Source organism: Sparassis crispa (genome assembly GCF_003851025.1).
Source record: "Sparassis crispa DNA, contig_000004F, whole genome shotgun sequence".
Lineage (NCBI taxonomy): Eukaryota > Fungi > Basidiomycota > Agaricomycetes > Polyporales > Sparassidaceae > Sparassis > Sparassis crispa.
This window is the reverse complement of record NW_020939751.1, coordinates 1,740,461-1,764,217: the sequence shown is the minus strand read 5'-3', so window position 1 is coordinate 1,764,217 and position 23,757 is coordinate 1,740,461. Positions and strand designations below refer to the sequence as shown.

Below are 23,757 nucleotides of genomic sequence, written 5' to 3'. Positions count from 1 at the left end.
CTCCGTCTGGGCGACGAAGATCATTGGTCATGAAGTGGCCAAAGCGGTGCGAGCGCTGCCGGATATCCAGCTTTCATTTTACTGACACGCGTTGATACTGGGTCAACGAACCACCATACTGATAGATCAGTGCATGTTGGTCAAGGGCGCATGTAAGAAGCCACTTCAGTTCCCGAGGGCGGCGCATCGTCGTCTCATCAGAGCCCCGCAGCATCAACACATCGCATAATCGCAGCCCAACCGCCACTTCGCGCCTGTTGGCCTGTTAAGTCTCGTATGTCCGTCGTCTTCGAACACGCGTTTACCATGATGCATGGCTTCAGTTCATCCGTAGGCGCTTCCAAGAGGCATCATAGATGGGAGTGCGCCTACATATACTTCACCTCTGCGCTGAGAGCCTTTTCACCAACTCCCTTATCGTCCTCCATCCTGACCGTTCCTAAGCTCAAGATCCCCAAGATTGACCAGAATGTTCGATTCAAGTGCAGCCAAACCTCCATCTGCCTCATCGCTCACCGACAGTGAAAAACGCCACGTCCTCTCTCTGCTTCCCCCGGAGTCCCGGGTCGTCGCAGTAGCTTCTGCAAGGGTGTATCACGCACCCTTCAAGGGGCGCGGGGATGATTGGGCCTACTCAGGCCTCCAGGGCTTGCTGGTTCTTGGAGCTGCCGTGCACTCCGAGAAAAAACTAGGCTCCAACCACGAAACGAGTTTCGTCCAAAACTACTGGTTTCGACTCATTGACACAGCATCTGGGAGGGGGGTCATTTGGTCGCACTCGATTCCTGTTGGATTTGACTACCGGCTCGATAAGCCGTTCTTCCATTATTTTTCGGGGAAGGTGCGCCTTGATTCACCATCCGGGGATTCGTCATGGCTGATGATCGCGCAGTCGAGGATGTTTGGCTTCCGATTCGAAGACGACGATGAGGCCGAGAAGTTCTACAGAAAGGTCACGAGTCGCGTGCGGACAACGGGTAATACTTTCTCGGCGTTTCCTTATCGTCTCTTTCCTGATTCTCTGGCAGTGCCGCCGTCCAGGAGAAAGCCGCTGCCCCCGACTCCACAAAATCAAATTTCGTCCGCGGTGATCTCCTCTCCCTCCCCTGAAACGTGTATCCACGTGGCCCACATGGGCTATAATGAGCAAGGTTACATTGAGGCGACCGGAAACCTCCCACCTCGCTGGAAAATGGTGCTCAAAGAACTCCAGGGTCACAGCGTTACAAAAAAGATGGTCGACGACGACATCGAATTCGTCGACGGCTTTTGGGTCGGCGTGAAAGCCGTACGCGCTGCGGCGCCGAAACCTGAGCCAGTGCAGACTCCTTGTGCGTCTATTTTTTTCCCGTACGTAAGTGTGTGTTGACTGACGATGGATTGTAGCGGCGCAAAAGAGGCGCAAAACGGTTCATCGCAAGCCAGTTCAAGTTCCATGATCTGTGTAAGCTCGAGTCTGCTTGTCATCGTGGTACAGAACTTGTCATAATCGTTAGTTGACCCTTCCTTCAGATCCATTACTAATTTTGCTATGAAATATGATACTGTTGACGTCTGGATTCCCCTTGTTGTACACGTTTTACGTCCTATCGCCATCCGCCCCATTATACGATTTCCAAAAATATGTATCACTGGTCGTGTATAGTACTTACTGTAATGTCTGGTGTAACTTGATCTCCTGTTCGCTTCTACTGCTCTAAATCTGTAACTTTCAAACTTACTTAGGAAAAACGCGTCCACGGGATGGCGTGACATTTGTGACCTCCGCCTGATCTTTCGTGTCTGGGTTACGGTAACGAATGGAGCTCTCGCCTCTGCCACCACCAAGTATTAAATCAGTGCTAACACCTCAGAACCAAGGCTATAACTGTCTATGTCTGCCACAGAAGAGAGAAGAATTTTGTTTCCAAAAGAGCGGAGATGAATTTGCCTTGAGGCTGAGCTGGGGCACCGGGTTTGCCACTCCGTTCACTAGGCACTGGGAGGATTTCATTGGGGCTATACCTTTCTTATCCTGTACGCGGACAAGAACGGCGGTTTAACCAACGATAAGAGACCCAGACAGCACCGTATGTACGTACTAGCTGCGAGCTGCGGCAGGCTTCTGACACAGCGGGTGTGAAACTTTCAGATCTTTAAGCAGGCTGCGCATCCTAGTATGGGTTCTTCAGAGCGCTGGCTCCTTGCGGGCTGTGGTCAAAATCACCGGATAACGGAGACGCTTCCGATTTGCTAGTGGGTCCAAGGTTCGTGCATGATCAGTGGCAGACAATAAGAAATAACACCGCGGGCAATAGCCTCTGACAGCCCACCAATGCCGCTGGATTGCAGGGATGGAATTGTCTCAATCAGCATCGACAGTCCATCTCGCTGAATGGGACGACAAACGTTTAACTGCTATCCGTCTGGAGGACAGTCTTACTATCCTCCGATCACCTTCCAAGTTTGGCAATTAGCCTGTCGCGCTGGTTCGCAGGCCAAACATATTCAAGTTTCAGGAAAACTATCTTTTGACTGTACCGCGTGATCCTCAGCAAGGTGCCTTTAAGACCGTTGCTTCTTTACTATCTGGCTGCAGTGATTGGTGGTAAGGCCCCACTGGTTACCTGTTCGTGTAAGAGTGGCCTGCGATCATGGGCGAGTTTCGAACGATGCGTATAGATCTGCACGATCGAACGGCGTGTTCCATGATTACTGAGTACTCAAGTACTCATCCATGGGGTGGCAACGGTTTCGGCACTCTACACCAACTCTACACCTCAGTAACCTCATGCGTAGATACAGGAGACTAAGGCATTGACGCCTCGCGTGTTGTGCTTGCTAAGATCTTCGACCATACAAATCCTGATTCTGGTGCGTAGTGTATGTCTCTGTCTATGCGCTGATACTTGGACAGGCGTGCCACTCATCTCCAGTGGGCGCCTGGTCCTTGTAATTATGACTCCCATCGGCTTCTGCTCACAGCTTCCTCACAGCGTCAAGATCCCTGGAGGTGCCTGTCGCCACTCATCCGATATTTGGGTTTGACCGCCACTCACTAGCACGCGTTTAGCATGATGTCCTTGTTTTCCGCCGTGCAAGCTTCAAATCGACGAATGGGTTCTCGCCTACAAGTACTGCTCCTGCATGTTCAGGGTACACCAGCATTCCCTCGCTTGCTACCCTCGCGCCCTCTTCGACATTATCAATATGTTCAACCCAGCCACACCGCCGTCTCTCGGAGCCGTCAGTAAAGAGACTATCAATTTCGTTAGGTCTCTGCTGTCCGACGACGAGCACATCCAGTCCGCGGCTTTTGCGACAGGATATCGTGAAAAACTACAGAGAAGGGGGGAAGTTTCATGGGGATCCTCCCAGCAGGGAGTTCTCGTGTTGGGCTATACCATCAAGGCTCACGACAGATGGAGCCCAAACCCACAAACCATTTTACTAGAGAATTACTGGCTGCGATTCATTTCACAGAGAGATGTTTGGTATTATCAAGTCCACATTGGTCTAAAGTATCGGCGGGAGGTGCCGTTGTACCACTGGTTTTTGAGCTCGGTGCGCCGCCTCTCGCTGGCCGTGGATTGACCTTGGCTCATACTCGCTCAGACCGAGAAATACATCTTCTTACTGGCGGACGAAGCTGATGCTAACAGGTTATATGGTGGCATCTCCGACGTACTACGTACCACACGTATGCGTCCATATACATCTCATTATCACTTCGTCTCTAATCTGGGCGCTATGCAGTGTCGGCGTCCAGGAATAAACCGCTGCCCCCTATTCCAAGATATCGCATTTCACAACAGACGATTTCTGGGCCAAAAAACTTCCAGCGGTTGGCTCATTTGGGCTATGACGAACAAGGTCGCACCAAGATAGTTGGCAACATTCCGCGTCATTGGCAGACGCAATTTCATGACATGCAGGGACGCGTGATAATGCAACAGCCTACGTTAGGCTTGTGAATCCTGATTCTGCTCGTCGTGAGTCTTCTTGCCGTTGTGCTGCATGTACGCACTGTCTGACGTTTGATTTTGGTAGACCTAAAGAGCAAGGTCATTGGCTTTTTATGACCATTATTAGCTCCACTTTATACCAATCCTTGTGGCACTCCGTCATCATCGACGAGAATGAGCTAGAATTTTATAGTGGTTACACCGCTCTGGACTGTATTGACCCTTATTCTGTAGTATTCGTCTGAATGCATCGGGTAACTTTGTATGTTATCTCTCTCTACGTTTATGATCTGCACTACAGATGCCATTCTACTAGCTAGTACGTTGTTCAAAGATTATGGTGATTCTCATCTCCCGTACACAGGCTACTTACATACGAACCATTTTCACATAAGCAGAGCACTGATATGTGTTGTTTTGTCCTATGTGATACCCGAAACTTCGAGACGTTAACGAGATAAAAGAGTCTGCTCAGGTCTGCGAACGCGGTCTGCGTGAGAGTGTGACACACGCGTGATGTTTCGCGTTTGGATGTCACGCTGTTTGAAGCGGCGAGGATCTTGATCACCGCCACCATAGTCAGTACGTGCAGCATATTATACCCTTGAAGAGTCTTTCCCATGTCTACTCAGCAGAATGAAGACCAAGTGACTGTTCATAGCTGGGCTTGTCATGATTTCCAGCCAATATCCTCGCAGGAACTCCTTGATAAGGGGCGTTTTCTCGTTCGCGCTGCATCTCGTGTGGACAGATGGTTCCAGCCTGTTATCAAAGCTTCTGCGAATATCAGTATGTATGTATGCAGTGTTTATATCTTGTATCTCACTTCTCTTGCCACAGGAAGCTGCGGTGCCGCATTCGAATACTCTCAACATGCGCCACGATGTGACTCACTTGATGTTCGGAACCAAGTGGCCATGACCGACTTGTTGCAAGAATGGAGCAGCGATGTAACTGTAGATGAAAACGAGGCGTTTCGTCTCGAAGACCTGGAGGAGTTCCAGAACAGCGACCTCACATGCGTATTCCATAAACCCAGCATCACGGCGCTAATTCCAGCCATGCCCCCTGCAAATCAGCTCGCGCCAGGGCTCGAACCCAAACGAAGCCGAAAGGGAATAATTGGAGAATCATGTTCCGACGAGCCACCTAGAAAACGCCCGAGACTCGACCACTCTTCTCTCTCCAAACTCTTACCGCAGGTGAGTCGTGGGGTAAATCACGCTGTTTTCGCTGATTCAGACGCCGAAATACCAATATCAGCCTCATTTCCATCCTTCTGTTTTCTCTGCGGGTGATTTCTCACCTTCAGATATCGGACGCAATGCGTTCTATCCAAAACTAACATCCAGACCGGTTCCGCCGCACACCGAAGAGGCAATGCAAGAATATCTTGCCGACCCATATGCGAGGGGCGCCTGGATTATTCCAGTGCGCGGTACCCTTCCCTGGGACGACTGTACTTCAGCATCAATATTGGCCGCGCCCTCTACCCTGTCACAAGAAGTTCGAATACTGTTACCTTCAGGGCCATCGTCACGACCTGGTCAGTTCCCCGCAGACTTGCTATCAGATGAGATCACATGGACACATCATGCCTTGTCGACATTCTGGGAATTCTTGCTCGCTATCAGAGACGCAGGGACTCTCGGCCCCCTCTCCCTATCCTTCCACGCTGCGCCCGTGACAGATCCTGCGGAATCGTCATGGTCTAACGCGCTCCTGCCTGGCAATCATGAGCACTATGGAATTCATCGGAGTGCGACTGACAATTCCTTCCCACCCCTGCGCTCGCCTCTGTTTTCGGTGGATCACATCAAAGTGTATCACGACACGCAGTATACGAAGCACGTGCGAAACGTGCTCTATGCGTGGAGTTACTCGTGCGTACTTGCGGAGGATGGGAGCGTGCACGATGCGCCACAGGTCAGGCAGAGGGGGAAGCGCGAAGCTTCGACATCCCGGATGGGTAAAGATCTGAATCTGCAGAAGATCAGGATGCTCAAAGGAGCTCGGCTGGTTCTTGTGGATGAGAAGTCAAAAGCGGTGTTGACGTGCTGAGAAAAGTCGCTCATACCCTGGACTCAGATCAGCTGTTGCCGATCGTATGCTCTTCGGCTGTGTTGCACCATCAGCATTTGCTAGAATTCTGCGAGGAACTGCGGGCAAGACCGCGTCAAGTTTCGTGGACGATGGCGAAACGTCTCTCCGATAACTAGTCTTGCGAGCTCCGTGTTTCCCCAGGGTAAGTCTAACTGAGAACGGTTTACGCTGTTAAATGTACTGAACAGACGTATGTAGCGTGCTGATGTCCATGTGCAATTCGCTGATGACCTTCAGACTGTCGGAAAGAATGGGAGAGCCCCGTCCCTTCGTCCACAATCAGCAATGAACTGCCGAGATCTCGATACGTATGTTTACAGCAACCATTTGCCTTCTTGGCAGGAGCGTCTCCCAAGCAGGATCTCGAGCCAAGGTGCCGGACGCGTCTAAGCACAAGCCCCGCATGCCATGCAGCCTCGTCTGAGATTTCCAAACCCTTCACTAAGTCTGTTATACTCAGTACACGTTAGTCGATCACCCCTGGCGCAGAGAGAGTTGATATGAAACTTCACAGCTTAAACCCAGTAAGTCAAATTGCACCAAATCCGATAGACCATCCCACTCATGCATTACTGCCACCGTTGTAACTTCTACGCAGGCTACCGTCGCTCCAGCAGCTCTAATCTCTGTCAAGTTCTTGTAATGACGTTCGCAGTGCTGGCCGAGTGCTTGCTTTGAGTGACCTTAAATGCAGTTGGTATATTCATAATGATAAATGGACCAAATCTCTTCTGTGATTGCTCAGACTTCCTGTGTGACTGCCTCACGTTATACTCAAGGAGGCCTTTTGGACATGCACGGAAAGTCATGTTAGAGGGAAGTACGCGTGACGCGTGTTGTGTGACACACGCGACGCGTACCATCACACCTCATGATCGTATGTCCTGCCAGCTTACCACTTCGTGCCAAAGTCAGCGGCAAAATAGGGAAAGTGCTGTCCTGTCTGTCTCGGTGTTTATCGGATTGCCGAAATAGACTCGAGTCAGAAGCATTCTGGTAGTGGGTATGTCTCGTCCATTTCACGGTTTTCCTCGAGCCTAACCCCTTCACTCGAGGCAGAATATAGTTCAACTCTGTGTTCAAAAGTGATCGACATGCATCGTTGTCTTATTGTTCCAGAGATCTTGTATCTCATCGTGGATGCAATCAAAACTCCTTCCGACGAGCTCGACCTGGACACACTTGCCAAGCTTGCAAGGTCATGTCGGCTGTTCCATGATGCGGCCCTCGACTCTCTCTGGCATACCCAATGTGGCCTGTCCAATCTTGTTAAATGTATGCCATCAGAACTATGGTTTGAGCCGAAGGGCGAATTGGTGAGGCTTCCTGAAGTTGGGCTTAGCCGTATTAATCTATACCTCTCTATTGGTAGTCGTTCACCAGAACGATATTACCTACCGATTGGAGCCGTTTTGAGTACTATGCGAGCCGAATCAGAGTACTGACCTTTACACGTTGGGGAAGATGTCGTGTGCCGTTTTCCCCAACCACTGGGTCGAAGTCAAAACTTTCAGCGGATGTTTATGCTTCGCTCAGTTCACATGGCTTCCCACATCCTTTATTGCCCAACCTCTCCGATCTCGACTGGTCCGAGGAGATCGTGGGGCAGGAGAACTTCCGCTTCTGCAGCACGTTCTTGGGACCAAAGCTCAAGTTCCTCTCTTTCGTCACTAACGGACCAGATCCGGATTCGGTGTTCGTGTCAGCGCTCTCGCATCTGCAGCAGCTCTCATCCCCGCTCCATACTCTCCATCTATATTTCCGACAGCCTTCCCACAGTTTCTCCATTCTTCTTGCAGTACTGCGCGACTTCCGCGCTCTGCATACTCTCTCATACAAATCCAGCACCTCCATCTCCTTCGATCTAATCTCGCTCCTGAGTTCCATGCCACAGCTTCAGGATCTTCAACTCCAGTTTGACGGTATCGTTGACTCGGCGTCCGCAGATCCTCCACCTATTTGTATGTTCCCGGCTCTCAAAAAGTTGTCTCTACGGACGAGGACGATCTCGACTTGTGCTGCTATCGTCGCAGCGTTGCAGCTCGATGCCATCGAGGGCCTCAACGTTCAGGTATCCCGCGCACCGTCCGCCTGCGGATTCTTGCAAATGCTGAGCAATCACTTCTCCCAACATTCCCTAAGGCAGTTGATCGTTTACAGTCTCTGCCCGGAGTTAGAAGAAGAAATCACGGATGGGGTGATAACCAGCGATTGTCTGCAGTCACTGTGCGCGTTTCGGAATCTGGAATACTTGACTATCGCCACGGAGTGTCACCTTGATCTGAACGATACGACATTGCTGGACATGGCGTCCGCCTGGCCGCGTCTGATGGAGTTGGACCTGGTGCTGAGCACGGATGATACCAGGTGGGAGCAGCTCGCCTTCGTTAGCCTCGACGGAGTGATCGAGCTGGTGAAGCAGGGCCTCCTGCTGGACTCCTTAGGCGTCCCCATGCGAATGCCTATCGTCGATGGATTCTCGGAGTTGCGTCCAGGCGGCGGCTATACGTACTCGCAGCTCGCCACGCTCACCTTCGGCGGTCGCTGCGTAGCCCCTCCTGTGCAAGCCGCCGCTTTCCTGTCCGACGTTTTTCCCAATTTGAGGCACGTCTCCGGGTACCACAGGTTCAGCAACCCCTGGCACACTATCCAGGACTTGCTCCCCAGCTTCTCTTCCATTCGGATGCAGGAGAGGCGTTCGTTCGCGTTACTGCTGGATGGACCCGGTACGCCCTTCCCCTGAGTATTTGTTGGACGTGGTGCTGAATTCGCAATAATCAGGACCTGCGTAAGAAGATTTGGAGGTTTAATAAACTTTGCACCTCTTGCCTGAGTCCCATCCTTGGGCACGAGGTTGGCAATGAGAGCGCCATCCACAAGGTGCTCAGCAACGTTCATATTCACTCGACTATCCTCCACCGCTTACTTCGCGGCGTAGTGTGTGTGGCTTAACTAACCTAATCAGTGCGCAGCACCTAAAAACCACACATGCGCAACTGATACAGTATGAAATGTCGAGGAAGATCTACATAGCCTGATAGAAGTTACACTGCTTTCAGCTCGTGTTCTTTGTAATCCTTCGGAGGACGAGAAAACGATGTATAATTGTACACTAAGGTAACGCGAGCAAGATGACATTCACCAGAAACATACGTAGCTCCAACTAATAGTTGTTATGTTCATCGTCCTCTATATCTCGGAGAGCACGCCAGCGAGGCACCGAGCCGTCGTCTCCATACACGTCGCTATAACATAACCGCATATTAGATGTTGAGCCACAGTTCACGCATGCGAAAGCACTCACAATTCACGAGCGGCGACCACGGCAGACAAGTCACTACCGACGCTATATCAGCATACACTCAAACGTGAATTTCGTAAAGTTGCTCACCGTTCTGCATCTGCAATAGAAGTCTCATCGTCGGAAGCGCTATCGACCAGCCGTGCCCGTCGACCTAGCCTCGGGAGATCTTGGACCGATGAAATGCTCTCTACATCATCCGACCCATCCGATATTACGATGGGGGAAGATCGAGGGACCTCGCGTCGTGCTCGAGGACGAGGACGGTTCCCGCTTGAACCTCCACCCACTCTATGCCTGATCAGCGGCCCACCTGAACCCTCGCTGGCATGGTCGCGGGGAGAATGCAGACGGTCACGCACAACATGCTCGTCGTCGTCAATGAAGCTGCTCTCGTAATCCTCCTCGCTATCCTCGTCGTCGCTGCCATTGAGCTCAGTATTGCCATCACCAAAATTCACGGCACCCAAACTGCCGTCACTGTCCCCTTCATCGCCGCTGCCGTCACCGTGTAGGTGGTTCAAGATGTTGTATGGTCCGCCGAACATCAGGCCAGCCAACTCGGCTTCCTCTAGTTCGTAGTCCTCGGGGTAATCGTCCTCGTCGTCACCGCCTCCATGTCCGGGGTATACACGGCCGCACGACGAGCACACACCGTCCCAGATCTCGTGGTTGCAGTCGATGCAGCGGTAGATGCCGCCGTCTTCCACATCGTGCAGACCCAGCATCTGCTGGAATAATGCGGGAGGAGGGCCTGGGAATACCTGCCTGTGGTTCCCCGAGGCCCCGGGCTCCCTGCGGAATATGCCTTCCCAGGGGTCTGCGGTGGGCACCTCGGCGTCAGGAGCTGGAGAAGGCGGGAACGCGGCTGCCGCGAGTCCGCTCTTCACCAGAGCGGCGACCATGTCCTTCACTGTCCACACTCCTATCGGCCGCTCTTTAACCACTGCGCGGCAGTGCGGACATGTCTTCTTCCGGAGCCATGTGGGGAGCACATCTTGAGGGCGCGCATCTGGGGGAGGGGCCTTGAACCACGCGACGAGGCAGGAGTGGCAGGCTGTGTGCCCGCAGGGCGCGAGTGCGTATGGCTTATACATGAGGTCGAGACAAATCTGACAGGTGAGGGAGTGCTGGATTGCCGATAGGAGTGTAGAGTGCTTTGTGACAAGCTATATGCGCCATCAATACACAGAGATACAAATATGAATTAGAAGACGTACGTCGGTCTTTGTGGTGATCTCGGCAGTAAGCTCGTGCACTTGATCTATTGTGGTAGACGGCGCTTCTGAAGGCGTTTGCCGCGCTTCGCCTTCAGGAGACGCTCTGCATTTACCCTTGCCTTTGTCTGATACCTGTGATGTGGTTAGTAAATGAAATATGAACCACTGATAAACTTACCGATGGCGGTGATTCAAAGGCTGGACTTCGTGAACGTTGCTGGGTTTTAATGGCGCTAGACGACTGAGCAGACAGTTGATGCGACGGGGGTACGCTCGCAGGTTGCGACTGAGTTAGAGGACCAGGAGTAGTTCTGATACTATCCAGTGTGACGGAAGACGAACGAAGAGACGTCGAGCGGCCGCGCCTGCCGGTACGAGTGCTCGAGCGTCCCTGTACCTCACCGCCTGATCCGTTCCCCGAGGCAGGATAGACGACCACGGACATCTTTCTCTTCTTCTTCCTCCGCCTTTTCTTGTCCTTCTCCCTGGACTCGCGGTTCGGCTCCACACCTCCATCAAGGGCGATACTCGACACACCCTTGGTGCGTTTCACCTCCCTTTGTGCCTCTCCTGAGCCCGTATCTTCCGAGTCCGACAAAAGTCTCTTTCTAGAGGTAGGAGCCCTGGCAGGCGTGCTTGGTCCGGCACTGAATGCGCGCGTAGTAGACGACATGGTGGGCTTCAACGAGGTGAGTCGCAGTATGAGGAGCAAATAAAGGTATTCTGCACTCAAAAAATGCTGGTTAAGCTGCAATTCTTGTCACCCAACGGACCACAAGTGCAGGGTGAATTGAGAGAGTTGTAGTTGGGAACAAGATGCAGCGGTGAATGAAGCGCTTGTCTATGAGGCAAGTGTATTACTTAACTCACAAAGATCTCACTTATAATCCAAAAGGGGTATGTTGTTCGCACACCTACTTCTCCCGTTCCCGCGAGTGGTGGAAGTCACAAGCAATCGTTGACCGGACCCTTACTTGTAGCCTCTGAGGCACCAGGTTCGAATTGCATTTTCCTTCCGTATGTCGTATTAACATGTCTAACAATGTGTCTAGAACGCGCTGCGGTTGATCTCTGCGCGCCATTGATATTATCGTAGTTGAAACCTTCGCCTGTCTTTTCTCGTTCCGGCTACCATGCAACCTCCATATTTTCATGACAAGAGCCCAGTGATGCTCAGCGTCAGCGTACCCCGGTCAGGCAGGTCAGAACCCAGCAACTTCGGTCACTCGGGATTTAGGGAGGCTCGAGAAGCTTACGGGCTGTTCCATCCTTCTATCCTTCCCGAGTTCAACAGCTCCAGTTGGCAAGCTTCACGAATACGCGAGGACACATCAGCCTTCCATCTGGTCAACCATGATGGTCTCTCTCCACTCCTTGTCGCGACGCCCGATGCCAACAATGGGGTACACCAGGAGGGTGTGCGGTGGACGTCGCAGCCGCGATTTCAGCCCCATCCCGTCTCGTCTCCTCGTCAGCGTACTGGCTTCGTGCGTGGCTCGTCCTCACTTGGTGTCACGGAGCCCGCTGTGCTGTCGCCTCTGCTCTCGGAGGGATTTCCTTCGCCTTCGCTCCCTGTCTTGTCGCCACAGGCCTCCAAGCGCTTGACTGCCACGCGCAAGCAGAAGCGCTCTACCATCGCACGAGCCAAATCCACTGTCTTTGATTACCAGGCATCCTGGCTTGCGCTGTACTTTGCATTCAACCTTGGTCTGACTCTCTACAACAAGCTCGTGCTCGTGCGGTTCCCTTTCCCGTATACCCTCACTGCGCTGCATGCGTTTGCGGGGAGCGTTGGTGGTTGGGTGCTGATGCATCGTGGGACGTATGTCCCTGCCCGCTTGTCATTCCAGGGCCATCTTGCGCTTGCCGTGTTCAGTGTACTGTTTGCGGTGAACATTGCAGTAAGCAATATCTCGCTTGAGTTGGTCACTGTCCCAGTAAGTTTCGTTTGCAATGTGAGCAATGTGCCTTCTGTTGATCAGTCAACCAGTTTCATCAAGTTGTTCGGGCTGCGACGCCTATATTCACCACCGGCCTGTCCATCCTACTTTTTGGCACCCAGTTCAGCAGGATGAAGATCCTCACGCTTGTGCCTGTCATGGCTGGGGTAGCGCTTGCGTGAGACTCGTCCCGTGCTTCTCACCTGTGCGGCACGCTGACTGCCACGCAGAACTTATGGCGACTATTATTTTACCCTGTGGGGCTTTTGTCTCACCCTCCTTGGCACATTCCTCGCCGCACTCAAAACCATCTACACGAATGTCGTGCAATCCACCCCTATGAAGCCCTCGCCGCCCTCTGTCCCCGTCCCTTTCTTACAGTTCCTTCTCCCGCCGCGCTTGCGACTTCATTCCTTGGATTTACTCACGCGCATGGCACCGCTCGCGTGCGCTGAGTGCGTCTTTGCCGCATACCTTACGGGCGAGCTCTCGGGCGCGCGCCAGTGCATCGCTCGGGATGGTGCCAAGGGTCTTAGTATTCTCCTGGGAAATGCGTGCATCGCGTTCGGGCTGAATGTCGTTAGTCTGTCTGCGAACAAGCGCGTCGGTGCGCTCAACATGACCGTCGCCGGTATGTCTCTTTGCACGTGCGTATTGCGGATGTTTGCTAAAGCGCAATGCAGCGAACATAAAGCAGGTGCTGACGATCCTCTGCGCCGTGCTGATCTTCAACCTTACGATCACTGCGACGAACGCCACGGGCATCCTCATCACCCTCGTCGGTGGCGCGTGGTACGCTTGGGTGGAGTACGAAGAGAAGGCGCAGAGAAGCGGTGGCAAGCGGGTCTTGACGCAAGCTGGTTCGTGAGCACAGGACTATGAGACACGGACTCCGACGACTGTATCGCTTTACCCATGTACTTTGGTTTTGTAGTAAGTAATGAACGCTCTATACCACAGCTAGTCAAGATATCCTTACATTCCAACTTTCGTTTGTCTTTCTTCGTTGACTCATGCCCCTCAGGCCATCAGTTCGTAGCTCGAGAGGACCTTTACACCGAGATGTCTTCCGGACCGAAGCCGATCACACCACTGTGTACGGACCAGCATGTTGGAGTTCACTCAAATACTCAATGCTCGAAGCTAAGTCCGGAGAAACTCGCTAGATTCACGAGATCAATCATATCCCACGACGCGTCTTCCCGGACCTGGGACCGGATGAGGGGTTTTAATGTCCATACTGGCACGATGTCAGAGCACGTACGTTCTCTGTTTTGTTCTGAAACTCATTATGTCCTCTATTTGTCCTCTAGGCAAGATAAGGCTAGTCTTACGGCCCACTTGCAGTGAGTACCACAGCGCCATCCTATGCACACTGCTCCTGATCTTGTCCAATCGAAGGGATGATCGTCTGGAATCCTACAGCTCCGAACACTGATTTGAAGCCCGAAGTTCTCAAGCGAAGGCAATCCCAGCAGCTGCTGGGGTGGGCTGACCCTCTTTCTGTCACTGCATACCTCGCGCCACTCACGGTGTCCCCAAAATATCTCTGCGGACTTCCGTGCGTACCTCGTGATGCCGTCGAGAACATGTACGAGATGTCAACGAAAGATCTTCGGTGAGTGGTCGGACAACGTGCATCCGTCACTCACCTCCATGCTCTCATAAATATATCAAAGGTCTGTCGAGGAAGGAGCATACACCTCACACTCGCGATGCAGCTCTTGACCGCTCTCTGCGCCGCCCTTGCAGCGGCAATGGTCGTGGTGAGCCAGCCTCTGCCCGACCCTCTGGTGCGCAACACGACGACTGGGCTTGTTCGTGGTTATCTTGATGTCAACACCACCGGCGTGCCCCTCTACAAATGGTACGGCGTTCGCTTCGCGGAGACCACGGCGGGCGCGAACCGGTGGAGGCCGCCGCAGCCCTACTACGCGGAGGGCATCACCAACACGACCGCGTTCGGGGCGGCCTGCATGCAGGGTATCCCCAACGCAGGCAACGGCACGCAGAACCAGAGCGAAGATTGTCTCTTCATCAACGTCATAGCCCCTATGGGAGCCACGAACCTCCCGGTCTACTTGTACTCATTGTGCGTCGTGCTCCCTTCCGGTTTCTCCCGTCTCTCGATTAACTGCAGATGTGTAGTGGCGGTGGCTTCGACAGCAATGCTGCCTCCGATCCCAAGATCGACGGGTCTTGGCTTGCTTCGCGGGACATTGTGTACGTCAGCTACAACTACCGTCTGTCTATCTGGGCGTGGCCGGCCGCCGTCGAGATAGCACAGGCTGGTGAGACGCAGAACTTTGGCTTGTTGGACACGCGTACTGCGGTCGAATGGGTTAGAGACAACATTGTCAACTTCGGTGGCGATCCTACAAAGATCACTCTTGGGGGTGAGACTTTCACTTGATAATATCGAAGAGATGGCGTAACTCAATTTGTGAAAATCAGGCGAATCCGTCGGTGCAGGTGAGTCACATCCACTTTGCGTTTGACTCGTGTTATTGAGAACGTCGCCAGAGATGACGAACATGTACATGTCGGCATGGCCTGAGGATCCCATTATCCGTGGTGCAGTCATGCAGAGTGCTGACAGTACGCGTCACATACTTTTATAACCCTCATTTGGAGCTAAGGTCCTCTAAGCATCGCAGCCTATGTGGGAGCTCGGCAACCAGTTGATCCCAATCTCTCAGAACTTGTCCTGCACTACTGGCCCGGGGCAGCTCGACTGTCTGCGGACCAAGGACGCGTTTGCAATTCAGGCCATCCTCTGGTCGTCCGGCGCACAATTCCAGCCCGTCATCGATAACATCACGGTCTTCCAGGATTATGTCAGATTGATTATCACAGGACAGACTGCCAGAATTCCGTTGCTCATCGGGAATAACAAGGTATGTTACCAGATACGTAGGCGTTACCTCTCTGACGCTGCCACTTCTCTAGGACGAAGGATCAACGATTGTCAACGGCGAACCTACCGCATATACAAATGAAACTGCATACATGTGAGCAGGCGGGAGTACCTCGATAAATTAGGAGCTGAATGATATATACTCAGACTGAGCAATAACTTCAACTTCCCCATGGCGAACATTAACGCTGTCTTGAATATGTATCCCTCGCCATCGGCGCTGTACCCAACCACCATCAACGCCACTAGTGCCATGTGGCGTGATGCACATATGATTAGTCTCTCAAGTAACCTCGCCTTGTGGCGAACACAGTTGCTACAGCTGCCAGTCTGGCGGTACGAGTTCGCTCTGGTTGCAGACAACTTAAATGCACTTGGTGCATCTATCGGGACATTCCATGGTGAGCGTTTCGTAGTCTTATGTCGTTTAGTTAACTTCTGATGCGGAGTAGGCGAGGATATCCAATTTGTGATGGGGTGCGTTGCCATACAAGACAGCCGTACCGACAACGACTAACTCCAGAATAATCAGAACCTTGTATACCATCGCGGATCAAGCGCCCTATATACCTGCGACTCCCTTCCAGTATAACGTGTCCGATTACATGGTTACTGCATGGACTAACTTCGTCAAAGGTGATCCATTTCCTTCACTCCGTCTGTGACGCGGGTCGTGATATCCCTGATCTTAGACCCGACTTTGGGCCCGCGAATCGAAGGCTGGGAGCAATACAACCCTGCAGATCCAACCACTCTGGCGGTGCTCGGGATATCTGAGACCGGCGCGATCCCTGGAAATGCGAGTGCGATTGACTCGACCATCCAGTACTGGAACCAAATCTTGCCGCTTTTCCCAAGAGTAAGCAGTCTGGGTTTTAGTTGAAGATACTTTGATTGATGCTTGGGTTTGTCTGCTAGACTTATCCCGCTTGTGGAACCTGGACTTGTTCTGATTAGGCCGTAGAGGTGTGATGGCGTGTCGGATACCGGGCAGACATCTGGTTGTGTCTGAAGTAGGAGTAAAGAGAACATAACAACCACACGGAGAAATGCTGGTGTAACCATTACAGACAGATCTATTGCGATGGCCGTAAATTAGAGTATAAGTAGAATGCCACGCTAACGTGGGTTCTGAGTGAAATAACGTGCCAAAACCGCAGAATCCATCACACTTTTGTCTTGATGAGCCCAGCCATCATGTCGAAGCTATTCCCGTCCGGCTGTAGGTCTACATACCGTGGACCGCTTTCCCCTGACCATACATTTCGCTCCGGTATGGTGCGGAGCATCCCATGGTCGCTCGTGATCCCAACCACACGAACCTTCATGGGTGGATTTACCGTGGTCAGCGTTACCAACTGGTCCCTACAAGCAAAAAAATAGCTTAGTCATTGGATTCCGCAAGTTTCTTAAAGGCGCCAACGCACGAATGCAGCCATCGGTCAAGGTAAAGGTCCATGAAAGCGTCAAACGAGCCATGATCTGCGAGAAAGGTCCCCCACATTTTTTCAAATTGGGCCATGATGACCGCCACGGTTCGTTCCGCGCTAAGCTGTATGTCTGACCCTTCCGGCACGAGTTGTGCTAGTGATGTGATCGGCGGTGAGTTCAGGACGTTCAATCCACATCCTTCAAAAGTGGCATTCCATGAGCCGTAGTGACACTAGAGTATGACGAGAACATACCGATGACGATGTCGACCTTCCCCTCGGAGAAGCTTGTATGCACTAATATACCTCCGATTTTCTTCTTTTCCTCTCCGATCCCTGCATAGATATCGTTTGGCCATTTCAACCTGACGCTCTCTCCATGTGCGCCCAAAATATCCGAATACCTGCACGCCTCGACCACGGCAAGGCCAAAGAGGTATTGCACAAACACAAGACGAACCGCGGGTAGAGCAGACAGGGAGACGCGTAGCAAGAGCGAAAATAGGAGGCAACCTGGGGGCGAAATCCAGACGTTTGAGCCCCGCCCCCGACCGGCTAGCTGATGTGTCGCGAGTGAGAGGAGTGGCGTCGGAAATGAGGACAGCAAAGTGTGATTTCTACAGAAAGCCGAGTCTCGGGTAGGTGCCGAAGGATACACGGTAAGTAACAACGCACTTACTTGTCCAGCAGCGTCTGGGTACTTGTGACGACTTCGCCGTAAAGCAGCGCTTCTCCCATTCCCCACTCGCCTGCAGTATACTTCAAATCGGCCTCTGAGTGGGTAGCATAAAGTGCATCATAATACTGCTTCATGTCGAAAAGTGGAGTTTCGTGGTGCGAAGGCAACTTCCCATCCAAAAATGCAATAACATGTTTGGGCTGCCAGTTTGACGGGTCGTGATTTGTATCAGCCAATGTACGAGCTTCATCCAGAATCTCCCGGCCTTTCAAAGAATCGTGGAAATAGAAGGTATCGTTGCTATCGCGGAGGATGTGCGATGATGCCGAAACGTCAGGGATAGATAGAGCCGTCAATATTTCGGCTACTATTTCTGGTCTTGAGGGGTGCGCAGTCAGAATTTGAGGGAGAGGAACCGCGCGGGAAGTCGATGAACGTGCGGGAAGCTGGAGACCTAGGCGTTCGAGTGTGAAATGTACGAGAGTTTGCCGTTGCCTTTCTGCAGCGCCGACTTGCGCCGCAGATATAGTGGGGGTAGACACCATAAGAATCGAGCATGCAGGTTCTGCTGTGAGCGGATACTCAACATATAAATCCCAGAAAGCTGCTCTGCCGTTGGAAATGCGGCAGCTTATGCCGGCCGCCCCGTTGCGGCTTGCGCCATCTGCGTACTCTGCCAGCACTTCCATGTCCACTCCGCCTGCAATGTCGGATGGACCAGATTTTCCGGAGGACAAGACACCATCGACACGAGTACCATCAGGCATCTTGATCTCCATCGGCTGGGCAGAGTCGTCGGAACGCACGCCGAACTTGAGATCGATGCATGTTCCCGAAGCTTCGTCTACAAAATGGAGCGAATGATCTTCATGTACACCCATATTTTTAACCATATCTTCTAAGTTCGATCTCGCACTGCGTTGCTGCCGTACGCTAGTCGTCGCACCAAAGGCGATGAGAGAACCGCCCCTCTCCACGTATAGCCTGACGGCCTGCATAGCGGCGGAAGAAATCGTTAGAGGTGTTCGGCATGCGGGAAAGACAAGCAAGGCACAGGTCGAAGACCACGGATGGGAGGCAAGAGATTGAAGTGAAATGGATTGTACCGCATAATTGGGGGTTAGCAGAGATCGTAGAGTGGCAGTGGAATGCGAAAACGAGGTCTGCAAGACGTCAGACCCAGAGTATACCAGAACATTCATTGCGTGTCAACCAGCTAGGAAGTTACTGAAACGATATATTTTTGCGAGCTTTTGAGGACTTGGTTATGAATATGCACGTCGGCAGGTTTGGTGTACACGGGCTGCTCAGGCGGCGCTCGCGAGAGTGTCGGCTGAGGCCTGAGGGGCAGAGCGGGAATTGAAGTGAAGGTTGAGAAGGTTCTAAGAAAATATTTCTCTGCGTTCTAATATTCGGTTACGAGTGTCGAAATCGATATGTCAGGAGCCGATTTATTTGAGCGCCTTCAAATACGTGGCCTCACCTTCTCGGATCCAATGAACTCATCAATCAAGCTGCCAGCATATGCTTCTTGACTTGCCTGATTTGGAATGTATGGAGCGGCCGGAGGGCCGAAGCGCCAGTGAAGAGACGCTTCAGTCGACCACCGTGACGCACAGCTTCCCCACAGGATTTTTCTTCCTCTCGTATCAAAGTTTCTCCTCGCAATCCTGGTGCCAAACTTCAAGTAATTTGACTTCACTGAGTGCAACTCAACCGTGAGTCTGTCCGTGAAACAGTGCATGACCTAGAGGAGTTGTTTATTCAATACTAACGGCGGGTCTACCGTATTCATAGGCTCATTACTCTGCATCTCTGGCAAACACTTACTAGTAGTTTCTTTATGACTCTCAGTCCTGTCAATCTTCCGTTTGAATTACCCAACGAAGACCGGCCGTCCAGGTTGCCTAGTCCTTTGGCAAACTCAGACGACGCATATTCTACTATTAGTGCCGGGGAGTTCGGATCTGTCCATGAAGGCAGCGACCCGGACGCATGCACTGGTCAGGAAATGTCATCGGACGGCCTTGTTCCCGCTTCGAGTTCTCCAGTGTTCTCATCTCCCACAGCTGCTGTAACGCCTCCGGACAACGACTACGGCGGGGACATCTCAAGCTACAGCTTCCGACCTATCGTGATCGAAGGTGATGGCTCTGTGGGTTCACCTGGCGACTTCTCTGCGGATTCGGATGATGGACTCAACCCTTGCTTGAGAACGTCCGAAGCTTGCAAGGAGCAAACAAGCTTAACTGTGTCTCCTTCTAGCTCCTCTGTGCACCGGGAATATTTCACTAACGGCTCTATCAATGTTCAAAGTTCTGGGGATGTCGATGGGTGCAAATCCGTGGACGACGATATGGCTATATGCTCTCCCTTACCATCTCGATCAGAGCCCTCCTTCCTCTGTCGTGTCAATGATATGCTACTCGCTGTACAGCAGGAGCGTCGGCAAGCTGAGTTCCGACAGCGCATAGTCAATCGTCCTAATGAGACAGGCTCCGGTACCCATGTCCATGCGCCCGCTACTAGTGCTTTGAATGGTCCTTCGTCGGAAACAAGTATTCTTCTGGGCAATCCAGACAACCGGTCGGGTAGAACCTACGCTGTGTCTACTCTCTTTAGTCCTGTGCTATATTCTACATCCGTAATGGCCTCTGCATCTGACTCCGATGGAACTTCTTCATCAGCGATTGTCTCTCGTTCGATTTTCTCCGGCTCTACTTCGCAGTCTGGCTCTACGCAGTCCGTGTCTCGTCCCTGCTCTCTCAGTCAATCTCAGCCTTACAACGCAAACTCTGATCGCGACAAACCCATCTCCGCAGACCAGAGCAGTATGGACGTTACCGTGGAGCGCACATATACCTATGCTCACGCTGGCGACCCCGAAGGAAGACACCTCAACGTGGACAGCCTAGCATCTCCAGCAAGTCCTGGCGAGCAAAGGAAGAATGAAGCCACGTCAACGGAGCCTCAGGCAAGCTCGCGACCCGTTCTTGGCCTCAAGCGTCAGTTATCAACTCGTGGAGCCCCCCCTGCAAGGGAAGTGAACCGCAGCCCACTCAACAAGCGCAAATCATGCGCATATACCCACTCCGAGGAATCGGACCAGTACCAAGTGGAACGCGGGCGCAAACGAGTCAGGCTGTCCATGGAGTCCCGGTTTTTCAAGCGGAAGGATAGCGGAGGCCTCAAAAGCAAACCTCGGCAAGAAGAGCCCAACGCGTCCATGAATCGTGCCTATGCGAAAGTCCCTGCGAGTCTCAGACGGGCCGAGTCGCTCATGTCGGAGGCGTCGATGTACGCAGAAGAGAAGGTGAATGTCACGCGTTTCTCCAGCGACATTGACTTGACAACTCCCCAGGAGAACCTTGATCCGCGAGGACACGCCGATGATGAAGCAAAATCGTCAGACTCAACGCCCCACGATGGTAGCAGTTCATTCGCAAGTAGTGGGAAGTCGTCTAATCGCACCCCGAAAACTTTCTATACTCCTGAGTACCACTATATTCCTACTGCTCCTGCTACACCCGCTACACCCGTCCAAACTCGGCGGGGTGTACGATCTACTCGCCAGCGTTCGCACAGTCGGACTGAAGACTTGGCAGCTGTGCCGATTATTGCGCCTCCTCCATTCGAGATGATCCCGAGGGGGCCTATTTCAGCGGAGGATTCAGCCGAGCAGAGAATCACAGTCATGTTGGAGAAGGAGAGACAGCAACGGGAAGAGGATCGTCTCGGAGCTAGGAGCCAGAGAACATCCGGACCTCAGGCGGATGAGATAGTTAAAGATGAGCACGATGAAAGAAATGGGGCGGATGAACAAGTGCATGCTTGGAGAGCAGGAGTGAATGCGGGTAATCCGGAAGAAGCGATTAAGGTAAAGATTGAAGACAAGTACGGCGAAGAAAGCGTGTTTAGCCGAATGCCTCTGTTCTCGCTTGGGATAGAAGAAGGTTTGCGAAGAGAGGTTGTCGAGTGGATCCTGGATGTACGTCCGAGCCTGGCAGGCGGGCCTCTCTTTCCTTCATATCCTAGCTCGGTTACCCTCTAATCAGTTCCCCTCGCCCATACAGGTGGTCCCTGGAACGTACCCCACGAAGCCTAAGTTCTGCTTGCACCTGCGTGACCAGCTCACTACTTCAGAAGAGACACGTTTTCACGCTGCGTACCTATTTATGCGCTACTTTTTGCGCGTCGGCAGTGGGCCCGAGTCTCCCAAGGCTAGAGGTATGGACATGATTCTGCTGCGCGAAGGTCGTGAGGCCGTGACGTGGGACGTGGCTGTTGCCTGTATTGCGCTTTGTGTAAAGGCGCGTTACATATTGCTGTTCTCGATGTATATTCACTGACTGTGCTGCAGTTTCACCGGGATGCGCTACTGCCCTTGTACATCATTCTTGCTTGTGAATTTTTGTCCATAGCTCCGCACTCCATATCAAACGATGATCTCGAGGTATTCTCGTTGTTGTCATCACCAAGCTGCTTACATAGCCTGTCTCTAGGCGTCGCAGCGAGATGTCTTGCAGACCTTCTCCTTCAGCATCGGCAGTATCACGCCAGAATCGTACATGCAAGAACTGTGGCTTGCGCTGCCTAGCCTGCGAAAGCTGCTAGGCTTTGATAACGGCTGGAAGGTCGCACAGACGGAGGCATGGTCTGTGTTACTTGATGCTCTCTTACGTGAGCTCATCACGTTTAAACGCCGACCGCAGTTGTTGACACGGATATTACTCATAGAGGAGGATATGCTCCGCTTCCCTGTGTCGCTGCTGACCGCCTCAGCGCTAATCGATGGAGTCGTCGAGTCGCTCGCGCGCCGGTACATGGAGGAGTCGTTCCGCAAGGTGGGCTGGCTCACTACCAGCTGTCAGTGCAAACAATTCAGGAAGAAGGCCATCAAGGCCGCGTCGGGGTTCATGCTCGACATACAGGAGATTCTCGGATATTCAGCGGTGAGCGTTTACCATAACAGTTTCGCATGGATGATATTGCTAACAGCGAAGGCAGAAGGATTTGAAATTCTGTCGGCAGTGGTTGCGGTCGATCGTCTGAGTGGCTGTCGGGTGTACTCCAGCGGTTCACTTCTCTTGTACTCTGCTGCAGTCTCGAACGATTTGGAACTCTGTCATTCTCACAATGTTGCGTGTCCCGTCTGCATGTCTACTGAGGCTCTTATTCATACTCGTTACCGCTTGTCTCATGACATGGGTGATCTGTTGGCGCAATGAACCCGGCCCTTTAACTTTCATGTAGGTCCCCCATTACTGACCGAGGCAAAGACGATTGGAATATTCAAACAGGGCGTTTGATCAGACAATTCGTCAGTCGGTCCGCCCTTGTGATGTGCCTTGCTTCCTAATACTTGGATTCATCCCATCATGAATCTTCTCCGGGCTTCTCTCTGACCATACTTAATGGCCAGTGAGAAACCTTGGTTGTAAGTACTCTCTGATGCATATACTCGACATGGACTCACACTGTCGCGAACCCACCCTCGGAATCGGAGAAGAAAAGTGACGAAATTATCGCAGCGAACGGTTGTGCTAACTCCCACGAATACCGAGTTTGAGTTTCCGGAAGGCAGGTGGGAAGCATGGACCGTAGTCTTCGGCGGGTTCATGGTCTTTGTAGCCTCGTTCGGTGTCATGAATACATATGTGAGCAAATCATTACAGTTCAATACGGATGAGAACGTATGATATTGATCGTGTTCGCGATTAGGGTGTCTTCCAGGATTACTACTCATCGACACTTTTGACAAAGTCGTCGTCATCCACGATCTCGCTCATTGGAGCGATCCAGATATACCTGCTGTACAGGGCTGGTCCGGTCGTGGACAGGATTTACAACGCGTATGGAACTACCGTAATTTGCTTTCCTTTCACCCGACGTACTACTACTGAACTATAGCATGCAGGTTATCATCGCTGTGGGCTCGTTTCAGACAGTGTTCTCTCTTATGATGGTGTCTTTAGCTCAGGAAAACCAACCATACTAGCTGTTTCTATCACAAAGAATCCTCTTCGGTATGGGCATAGCAGCGATGTAGGTTCTCCCGTCATCCTTGTAGAGTTAGATGTGGAATGAACCATTGTGTTTAGCTTCAATCCCGCTATGACCGTCGTAGGCCGCTGGTTCCGTCGCAGGAGGGCCTACGCGATGGATTGGCTGGAAGGCCACCGGCCACACTGCTTGAGGTTTGAACCGGCTGTGCAGTCGTGAT

At 52.2% G+C, this 23,757-nt stretch overlaps 10 protein-coding genes across 10 annotated transcripts; 8 read left to right on the top strand and 2 right to left on the bottom strand.

Annotated features, from left to right (window-relative positions):
- Positions 1-469: 469 nt before the first annotated feature.
- SCP_0506190 (Wiskott-Aldrich syndrome 1) lies at positions 470-1,439 on the top strand (the record flags this gene model as incomplete). The annotated part of the gene is made up of 4 exons (XM_027758676.1): positions 470-841; positions 893-977; positions 1,029-1,331; positions 1,387-1,439. The coding sequence occupies 4 exons, from the start codon at positions 470-472 to the stop codon at positions 1,437-1,439; spliced, it is 813 nt and encodes a 270-aa protein (XP_027614477.1).
- Positions 1,440-4,564: 3,125 nt separating this feature from the next.
- On the top strand, positions 4,565-6,005 carry SCP_0506180 (hypothetical protein; the record flags this gene model as incomplete). Its single annotated transcript, XM_027758675.1, has 3 exons — positions 4,565-4,733; positions 4,785-5,146; positions 5,208-6,005. 3 exons carry the CDS (start codon positions 4,565-4,567, stop codon positions 6,003-6,005), a joined length of 1,329 nt encoding a protein of 442 aa, XP_027614476.1.
- Positions 6,006-7,141: 1,136 nt separating this feature from the next.
- Positions 7,142-8,839, top strand: SCP_0506170 (hypothetical protein; the record flags this gene model as incomplete). The annotated part of the gene is made up of 3 exons (XM_027758674.1): positions 7,142-7,363; positions 7,420-8,773; positions 8,829-8,839. The coding sequence occupies 3 exons, from the start codon at positions 7,142-7,144 to the stop codon at positions 8,837-8,839; spliced, it is 1,587 nt and encodes a 528-aa protein (XP_027614475.1).
- Positions 8,840-9,210: 371 nt separating this feature from the next.
- On the bottom strand, positions 9,211-10,445 carry SCP_0506160 (hypothetical protein; the record flags this gene model as incomplete). The annotated part of the gene is made up of 3 exons (XM_027758673.1): positions 9,211-9,292; positions 9,352-9,384; positions 9,439-10,445. The coding sequence occupies 3 exons, from the start codon at positions 10,443-10,445 to the stop codon at positions 9,211-9,213; spliced, it is 1,122 nt and encodes a 373-aa protein (XP_027614474.1).
- A 303-nt stretch (positions 10,446-10,748) lies between these two features.
- Positions 10,749-11,664, top strand: SCP_0506150 (hypothetical protein; the record flags this gene model as incomplete). Its single annotated transcript, XM_027758672.1, has 9 exons — positions 10,749-10,754; positions 10,806-10,835; positions 10,905-10,939; positions 10,995-11,110; positions 11,181-11,257; positions 11,317-11,353; positions 11,403-11,416; positions 11,464-11,563; positions 11,621-11,664. 9 exons carry the CDS (start codon positions 10,749-10,751, stop codon positions 11,662-11,664), a joined length of 459 nt encoding a protein of 152 aa, XP_027614473.1.
- Positions 11,665-11,701: 37 nt separating this feature from the next.
- Positions 11,702-13,376, top strand: SCP_0506140 (TPT-domain-containing protein; the record flags this gene model as incomplete). Its single annotated transcript, XM_027758671.1, has 4 exons — positions 11,702-12,505; positions 12,559-12,686; positions 12,739-13,139; positions 13,192-13,376. The coding sequence occupies 4 exons, from the start codon at positions 11,702-11,704 to the stop codon at positions 13,374-13,376; spliced, it is 1,518 nt and encodes a 505-aa protein (XP_027614472.1).
- A 363-nt stretch (positions 13,377-13,739) lies between these two features.
- SCP_0506130 (hypothetical protein) lies at positions 13,740-16,382 on the top strand (the record flags this gene model as incomplete). The annotated part of the gene is made up of 15 exons (XM_027758670.1): positions 13,740-13,758; positions 13,822-13,854; positions 13,910-14,069; positions 14,120-14,126; positions 14,188-14,600; positions 14,657-14,904; positions 14,963-14,980; positions 15,032-15,106; positions 15,158-15,405; positions 15,458-15,519; positions 15,573-15,826; positions 15,878-15,902; positions 15,958-16,061; positions 16,118-16,284; positions 16,344-16,382. 15 exons carry the CDS (start codon positions 13,740-13,742, stop codon positions 16,380-16,382), a joined length of 1,872 nt encoding a protein of 623 aa, XP_027614471.1.
- A 162-nt stretch (positions 16,383-16,544) lies between these two features.
- SCP_0506120 (hypothetical protein) lies at positions 16,545-18,532 on the bottom strand (the record flags this gene model as incomplete). The annotated part of the gene is made up of 5 exons (XM_027758669.1): positions 16,545-16,596; positions 16,662-16,790; positions 16,853-17,054; positions 17,111-17,472; positions 17,535-18,532. 5 exons carry the CDS (start codon positions 18,530-18,532, stop codon positions 16,545-16,547), a joined length of 1,743 nt encoding a protein of 580 aa, XP_027614470.1.
- Positions 18,533-19,058: 526 nt separating this feature from the next.
- SCP_0506110 (hypothetical protein) lies at positions 19,059-22,586 on the top strand (the record flags this gene model as incomplete). The annotated part of the gene is made up of 8 exons (XM_027758668.1): positions 19,059-19,252; positions 19,332-20,847; positions 20,896-21,522; positions 21,608-21,844; positions 21,895-21,987; positions 22,037-22,214; positions 22,272-22,486; positions 22,542-22,586. The coding sequence occupies 8 exons, from the start codon at positions 19,059-19,061 to the stop codon at positions 22,584-22,586; spliced, it is 3,105 nt and encodes a 1,034-aa protein (XP_027614469.1).
- Positions 22,587-23,127: 541 nt separating this feature from the next.
- Positions 23,128-23,737, top strand: SCP_0506100 (hypothetical protein; the record flags this gene model as incomplete). The annotated part of the gene is made up of 4 exons (XM_027758667.1): positions 23,128-23,191; positions 23,256-23,399; positions 23,452-23,579; positions 23,636-23,737. 4 exons carry the CDS (start codon positions 23,128-23,130, stop codon positions 23,735-23,737), a joined length of 438 nt encoding a protein of 145 aa, XP_027614468.1.
- Positions 23,738-23,757: the final 20 nt, after the last annotated feature.